Source organism: Brassica napus, chromosome A6, assembly GCF_020379485.1.
Source record: "Brassica napus cultivar Da-Ae chromosome A6, Da-Ae, whole genome shotgun sequence".
Lineage (NCBI taxonomy): Eukaryota > Viridiplantae > Streptophyta > Magnoliopsida > Brassicales > Brassicaceae > Brassica > Brassica napus.
This window is the reverse complement of record NC_063439.1, coordinates 15,734,676-15,742,997: the sequence shown is the minus strand read 5'-3', so window position 1 is coordinate 15,742,997 and position 8,322 is coordinate 15,734,676. Positions and strand designations below refer to the sequence as shown.

Below are 8,322 nucleotides of genomic sequence, written 5' to 3'. Positions count from 1 at the left end.
CCTATGACGACTTACATGTAAGTCGTCTAGGTTCTTTAGAGATTTTTTTGTAACCAAACAAAAGCAGACGACTTAACTTTCGGTCGTCTCAGAAAACATATTTCAAAGTCAATTGCAAAAATAACCTCTGCATTAACCAGACGACTTCTAGGTAAGTCGTCTGGATGAACAGATCTGGAAAAAAACTCGATTTCATACCTTAAATTGGTGAGATAACTTCCTTAGCACAGATAAGGCTTCTCCAAGCACACAGAATCTCAAACGAAAGTGACCCACCCAGAATCGTAACCATAAAAAATGTAGAATCAAAATCTTGGTTTTTTTAGCTGAATGTGGAGAGCAAGTGAGAGAGATGTTGTGTTTAGTTTATAAGAATGGAGAAAGAAGAAGGCTAAATCGATTTTGGGAGCATTAAGAGCTTTAAATTAGTTGTTCATGGTGGTTGGGGTATTGATGATAATGGCAATCTTGTAATTACTTGAAGATGATGAGGGTGAGAGAGTAAAAATATCATTTTCGAAAGAAAAAAAATTTTGATGGCATTTTCGTGAATTATATGAACTTGTGGGGTGAATATGACAAAACTAATTTCCAAAAAAAGGGAGGTTAGTATTGTGTTTGACTTTGAGTTCTATTTTCATTTTGCAAAAAGCCCAAGCAATTATAATAAAATTAATTAAACTATATAAAAAGGAGTAATATGATCAAGACATATTTATAGCTTTTAATTATTTTATACCTATTATTTTCTCTATCAAAATTATCTAGAAACGTCATAATTTCATAAATTGCAAAAAAAAATGAGCTTTAAAATTTGGATTAAAATATGAAAATTAAACTAAAACAATTTAAATCAAATTGGATTACATATCGGTCATCCATCGGTTCAATCGGTTAGTCTCGGGTTTTAGCGATTTTTTTAATATGGATATTTAAAAACCTTATATTGAATAATTAGATCACCAAATTAACCGATTTGACCGTGGATTCGGATCAAATTTAAAAGGACTGATTTAAATGCAAAGTAAAAAATAAATACACAAAATTCTTATAAATTAACAAAATATTTGTTAAGTTATAAGTTGAATTTTTTATCATAAAATACTCTGTTTTTGTAAAACGCAGATCAACATCTAGTATATTGTTAGAGTTTAATGTTCACTATTTATGAATAGGTCATCAAGCTGATACCCGGATTTGGATGTGTGCCGACTGTGCATTTGGGCATGACCCTACTCTCGTTTTGTAGTAAATTTTTTGAAAATGTTAGGGGTTCTCAAGTTTTGATTTTTTTTAATAAGAATTGGTCTTAAAATTTTGAATTGTATTAAAAGAGTCCTAAAATTTTGATTGTCCACAGAGCCCAAATATACTTTACACTGGCATGAGGTCAACACGTATTCCAGTTTTGCACAAGCATGCTGTCAGCAAATCATAGGCGTAAAAAAATTAACCTCTTCTGACTCTGAACAAATCTTACAAAAATAGAGATAAAAACTAAAAAAAATAAAAATTGAACGACAATATTACAAGTCTTTTCCCAAAACCCAAATTCAAAGATTCAAATTAAAGCACTTTTGTTCCAAATTGTACGTTTTTTGGCTAGTTTCTTGGCTTATATTCATGAATACAACCATTTTCGATGGTGATTGCACATCGTCATTCTTTAACATCTCATCTGATGGATTGTGGGAGAATCTAAAGTCACCCGATATGATTTTTGGGTATTCGCTACCTCTTGTAGAGATCCAGATATTACTCATTTTCATCGTCATGACTCATATGTTCCTTAGACATATTGGCATTTCCCAGATCGCTTCTTATATGATCGTAAGTGTATTCCCATTTGTAACTTGATAAGCACGTAAGCGAAAACAAAACTAGATAGATGTAGCTTGAAAATGCAAGTAAATTGTTTAAACATTACCATGCGTGCTACCTAATATTTTTTTTATTGCTATAATTTCACGTACATATAAATTTACTTGTAGGCTGGACTGATGCTAGGGCCCCAGCTTTTTGATGTATTAGAGAAATCTTCGGGAAAAGTATCTGAAGATCCCGCGTTAGATGGAAACGCGACCTTAAGAAGCATCTCAGTGTTTGGAACCATAATGTTTACATTTTTGATGACTCTTAGAACCAGCCGGAGAGTGGCGTTCATTAGCGGAAAGCTGCCCGTTGTGATAGGGATTTTGTCCTTCTTTGCTCCTCTGTTCGGTCTCGGTTTCCAGAACCTCTTTTCCGACAGCATTGACCCTAATTACATGCCTCTGAAAACAGGACTAGGCGAGCGCACAGCAATCGTCATAACACAGTCTTCAATACTTTTGCCTTCCACAACATACATCTTGCTAGAGCTCAAGATCCTCAACTCTGAGATCGGTCGCCTTGCATTGTCTGCATGTGTCATCAACGACATCTTTGGGATAATTTCCATGGTACTCGCTTCTATTCAGGCAACGTACAAGAATGTTTCACATGTAACAGCCTATCGGGATGCTGTCGCAGTGGTCATCTTCGTTCTCATCGTCTTTCTTGTTTTTAAGCCCATCGTGCAATGGATCATAAATCGCACACCGGATGGTAAACCCGTGAAGAATATGTATGTTAACGCTGTGATTCTGACCGCATTGGCTTCCTCTGTTTATTCTATGATATTTAACATGAAATATGTCCTGGGACCATTAGTAGTCGGTCTTGTCATACCCGAGGGTCCACCTTTAGGATCGGCATTGGAGTCTAAATACGAGAAGCTCACAATGAACGTCTTCTTACCAATCTCGATCACAGTCAGCGTGATGAGAAGTGATGCAACTAGGATGTTAACGGAGTTCAGTCACATCCTCGTTAACATCTTCCTAACGGCTTTAACACTTGTCCTAAAATTTGTCGCATGCCTTGCACCTTGCTTGTACTATAAGCTACCTCTCAACGAATCCCTTGCTGTTTCCATCATCTTGAGCTACAAAAGTTTCGCTGATTTCGTTCTCTATGAGTCCGTATTAGACGCAGCAGTAATTTTCTACTCTTGAAACAATATAATATTATCATTATCGATTTTTTTTTTATTTGGGTGGTGGTGACATATTTAATATGTTTTGTTTTTGCAGTATATATCACAGGCAACGTACGCGTTCTTGATCATTTATTCGCTGCTAAATGCTGGGATTGTTCCAGTAGTGTTAAGGAGATTGTACGATCCGAAAAGGAAGTACGTTAATTACCAAAAACGGAACATATTGCATTTGGAACCAAATTCCGATCTTCAGATTATAACTTGTTTGCACCGACCTGAGAACGTCTCTGCGACCATTGCATTCCTACAGTTGTTGTCCTCACCAAACCTAGATTTCCCTATAGCGGTCACGGTTCTTTATCTGGTGAAGCTCGTAGGCCAGATCAATCCTGTTCTGATCTCCGACAATAAGAAGTCGAAACGACTTCATACCGACTCTTACATCCATACCGCAAACCTTGCATTCAGGAAGTTCATGCTAGAAGGCTTGAAGTCCGTAACAGTGACAACGTACACCGCATTCTCGCATGAGAAGATGATGCACGAAGATATTTGCACGCTTGCACTTGACCAGACATCGTCAATGATTATTGTCCCTTCAGGGAGGAGATGGACCGTAGATGGAATGTTCGAATCAGACGACGACGCCATAAGGCGACTAAACCAAGCGTTGCTACAGAGTGCGCCTTGTTCTATTGGAATACTAATTGACCGTGGACATTTCTCACGCAAAGGCAATGATGTATCGAGCAAGAAAAATTACAATATCGATGTCGGTGTTATTTTTATCGGCGGCAAAGATGATAGAGAGGCATTATCATTGGTGAAGAGAATGAAACATAACCCAAGGGTTCGTGTAACCGTGATCCGACTCTTGTTCAAACAAGAAATTGTAACGACCCGGTTTCCTTAACCAGTTGGTTTGTTTTTTTTTCTTTCCCTTTAATTAATTTGGATTGAACCAAAGTATCTATCCATCTAAACCATTCGTAAACCAATCCTATGTATAAATAGCTATTTACCTAATTTTATTATCATAAGTTTTTCTCCTTCTATGAGGAGCCGTCATTGTGCGTTTGAGTGCACCACCGTCATGTCGATTCCATCTCCTTCATTCTCCACTGTTATTCTTCTTCTTATTATATATTATTAATTCTCATTTCCTCTTCCCCCTCTTATTCTTCTTGTGGTCTCGTACGTTTGATGTCGGAGAAGACGTTACGCATCCACAACCGTGAGCCATCTCACCTCATTTCACCAGAGCTATTGTTCATCACCAGAAGGGTACAGCTACTGTCATGGAGCATCCTCTTGTTGGCGTTGTGTTATGGAGCCAAGAGGAGGAAGAGATGACGTACGGATCGGAGTTGTCGCGTCTCATCACCATCGATCGTTGATCTCCACCACCACCAGCCGTGAACTAGTGGAGGAGTAGGCCATGTCACGGGAGAGCTGCAGTGTGTCACCGGAGTTGTAGTTTACATCGTCGGAGTCCGAGATCCATAACTGTAAGCCAAGCCTTAAGAGCTAAGCTCTTCTTTCACATATTGTTCTTGGGCCATAAGTAACGTTTGCATAAACCCTAAGATTTATTATATTTAATAATGTATTATGTTTTGTCTTCGAACTTTCCGGCTTGGTGTGATGTTGGCGAGAGTCAAGATCCATGGTGAAACCTTAGCTTTCATGGGAATCAAGTCATCTCGTTTGTTTTCCGTTTCTGGTTTTTGATATTGGCTAAGGTGAGGGTCTATTCCGTAAATCCTGTACCAGTGTAGAATTCTCTCTATCGTAGTTTAGATTTCGAATCATGATCCGTCTGTTTGAATTGAGTCTTGATTGTTAGCTAATTCATTTATTGTAAACTGGAACTAGGGGTCTAGAGGATTCAACCTTTGATTGGATTGTGTGATGTTAAGAGATGCGATATATATATATATGTATACATAGTTAATAGTAGGGACTATGTGCGCGGGCGGGGGCTCAGAGATGTCTGGGCTAGCGACGCTACTTTGGTTGTGCGGGCAGGGGTTCAGAGACGTCTGGACTTGCGATGCTACTTGTGCGGGCGTGTGGTGCAGAGACGTTTGTATCATGGACGCTACTTGAGAGGGCGGGGGTACAGAGACATACTGTACTAGCGACGCTACGTATTATATATCCATATGAGGAGATGCGGGGTGTAAGGACTAGCTTTATGCTATCATCGCATTGTTTGGTTTGTGTGACGCGCTAGGCGTCGTGTGTGTTCATGTTAGAGCTAAACTTCCATAGTGGGAGTTCTATTTACTCAAGTCAGTGGTTTGCGTGTTTAGCATCCCAATACCTCACGGAGTAACTCCCCTGTTGCTCACCCCTCTTCTTCCCCTTGCAGGTGAGCTTGTTGAGTGTTGGATATCTGGACGGATTGGTGTCTTGGGATCGTTGTATTTTATTTCGGTTTTAATTAACTTTTCAATTTAATGTATTTGGTTTTTAAATTATAAACCAGTTTTATTTGGAAATTATTTTATTTAAAGGTTTACATTTTATTCAGTTTTATAAATCAATTTAATTTGGTATATTCCGGTTAGTAGCACGCCGTTCTCGAGAGAGGAGGAGACGGGTGTTACAATTTGGTATCAGAGCGGGGTTCCGTCCCGGCTCTGACCCGGGACGGCGATTTATGGGACTCAGATTTCAACGGTTTTCAATGTTTCGGAATTGGAGTTTTAAAAAAAAAATTGACACCAAGAAGTCCAGTATCATTCGGTTAGTTCGTAGTGTTTCTCTTTTTTTTTCTTTGTAGGAGAAGGCCAAGGTTATGTTCGTTTCCTTTGTTTTCTCATCTCTTGTTCTTCTTCCTTCATAGTCGTTTAAATCCTTTCCTAGTTCTCTCTAAGAATTCGGGACGAATTCCGATTAAGTAGGGAAGAATTGTAACGACCCGGTTTCCTTAACCAGTTGGTTTGTTTTTTTTTCTTTCCCTTTAATTAATTTGGATTGAACCAAAGTATCTATCCATCTAAACCATTCGTAAACCAATCCTATGTATAAATAGCTATTTACCTAATTTTATTATCATAAGTTTTTCTCCTTCTATGAGGAGCCGTCATTGTGCGTTTGAGTGCACCACCGTCATGTCGATTCCATCTCCTTCATTCTCCACTGTTATTCTTCTTCTTATTATATATTATTAATTCTCATTTCCTCTTCCCCCTCTTATTCTTCTTGTGGTCTCGTACGTTTGATGTCGGAGAAGACGTTACGCATCCACAACCGTGAGCCATCTCACCTCATTTCACCAGAGCTATTGTTCATCACCAGAAGGGTACAGCTACTGTCATGGAGCATCCTCTTGTTGGCGTTGTGTTATGGAGCCAAGAGGAGGAAGAGATGACGTACGGATCGGAGTTGTCGCGTCTCATCACCATCGATCGTTGATCTCCACCACCATCAGCCGTGAACTAGTGGAGGAGTAGGCCATGTCACGGGAGAGCTGCAGTGTGTCACCGGAGTTGTAGTTTACATCGTCGGAGTCCGAGATCCATAACTGTAAGCCAAGCCTTAAGAGCTAAGCTCTTCTTTCACATATTGTTCTTGGGCCATAAGTAACGTTTGCATAAACCCTAAGATTTATTATATTTAATAATGTATTATGTTTTGTCTTCGAACTTTCCGGCTTGGTGTGATGTTGGCGAGAGTCAAGATCCATGGTGAAACCTTAGCTTTCATGGGAATCAAGTCATCTCGTTTGTTTTCCGTTTCTGGTTTTTGATATTGGCTAAGGTGAGGGTCTATTCCGTAAATCCTGTACCAGTGTAGAATTCTCTCTATCGTAGTTTAGATTTCGAATCATGATCCGTCTGTTTGAATTGAGTCTTGATTGTTAGCTAATTCATTTATTGTAAACTGGAACTAGGGGTCTAGAGGATTCAACCTTTGATTGGATTGTGTGATGTTAAGAGATGCGATATATATATATATGTATACATAGTTAATAGTAGGGACTATGTGCGCGGGCGGGGGCTCAGAGATGTCTGGGCTAGCGACGCTACTTTGGTTGTGCGGGCAGGGGTTCAGAGACGTCTGGACTTGCGATGCTACTTGTGCGGGCGTGTGGTGCAGAGACGTTTGTATCATGGACGCTACTTGAGAGGGCGGGGGTACAGAGACATACTGTACTAGCGACGCTACGTATTATATATCCATATGAGGAGATGCGGGGTGTAAGGACTAGCTTTATGCTATCATCGCATTGTTTGGTTTGTGTGACGCGCTAGGCGTCGTGTGTGTTCATGTTAGAGCTAAACTTCCATAGTGGGAGTTCTATTTACTCAAGTCAGTGGTTTGCGTGTTTAGCATCCCAATACCTCACGGAGTAACTCCCCTGTTGCTCACCCCTCTTCTTCCCCTTGCAGGTGAGCTTGTTGAGTGTTGGATATCTGGACGGATTGGTGTCTTGGGATCGTTGTATTTTATTTCGGTTTTAATTAACTTTTCAATTTAATGTATTTGGTTTTTAAATTATAAACCAGTTTTATTTGGAAATTATTTTATTTAAAGGTTTACATTTTATTCAGTTTTATAAATCAATTTAATTTGGTATATTCTGGTTAGTAGCACGCCGTTCTCGAGAGAGGAGGAGACGGGTGTTACAGAAATAGAGCCAGAAAACTGGGAGTACATTCTGGACAACGAAGGCTTAAAGGATTTTAAGATTGCAGACGAAATGAAAAATGTTGATTACACGGAGAGGACTATGACCAGTGGAGCTGAGGTTGCCAGCATCGTCCAATTCCTGGCCCACGAGTATGATCTTATCGTGGTTGGAAGAGATCAGGGCATTGCATCACCAAACTTCTTAGGACTAACAGAATGGGTCGAACTTCCAGAGTTAGGTGTCATTGGAGATTTTTTAGCCGCTAAAGAGCTTAGCTCTAAGGTTTCTGTTTTGGTAGTTCAACAACAGCAACAGACGTGAGATATTCATGTATCTCCTTTTATCGCAAAGACTGTATATTCTTTTAGGACAGCTTTCAAAATATGGAACGTATAAACAGATCATTCGTTTGTTTTAAATATTTTATTAGGTGTTTTTTCTGTACATACGAACATACTCTTCGTATATGTCTTATTAACTCAAAAGCCAACATAATATATGTTTTCAAATAGTTTAAACTGAACATCAAATTATTATATATGACAAAAGTTTTTCATCAAAATATATGTGCTTATTATTGCATTGAAATTTTAGGAACACTCACATATTAGAAATGTTTTCAAAAATATCTTTATATAAATATTTGTGCTTGATTAATATT

General features: G+C 38.9%; 1 protein-coding gene across 3 annotated transcripts; it reads left to right on the top strand.

The window, feature by feature from the left end:
* The first annotated feature begins 1,145 nt into the window (after positions 1-1,145).
* LOC106359112 (cation/H(+) antiporter 10-like) lies at positions 1,146-8,094 on the top strand. Of its 3 annotated transcripts, none has more exons than XM_048734851.1 (2): positions 1,146-4,761; positions 7,622-8,094. In XM_048734851.1, exon 1 carries the CDS (start codon positions 2,001-2,003, stop codon positions 3,033-3,035), a length of 1,035 nt encoding a protein of 344 aa, XP_048590808.1. In that variant the 5' UTR covers positions 1,146-2,000; the 3' UTR covers positions 3,036-4,761; positions 7,622-8,094. The 3 variants fall into 3 exon arrangements, 2 of the variants coding, with proteins under 2 accessions (XP_048590808.1, XP_048590807.1); XM_048734850.1 differs by lacking the exon at positions 7,622-8,094 and adding an exon at positions 5,394-5,554; XR_007314365.1 differs by lacking the exon at positions 1,146-4,761 and adding an exon at positions 5,896-6,787.
* The last annotated feature ends 228 nt before the right edge of the window (positions 8,095-8,322 follow it).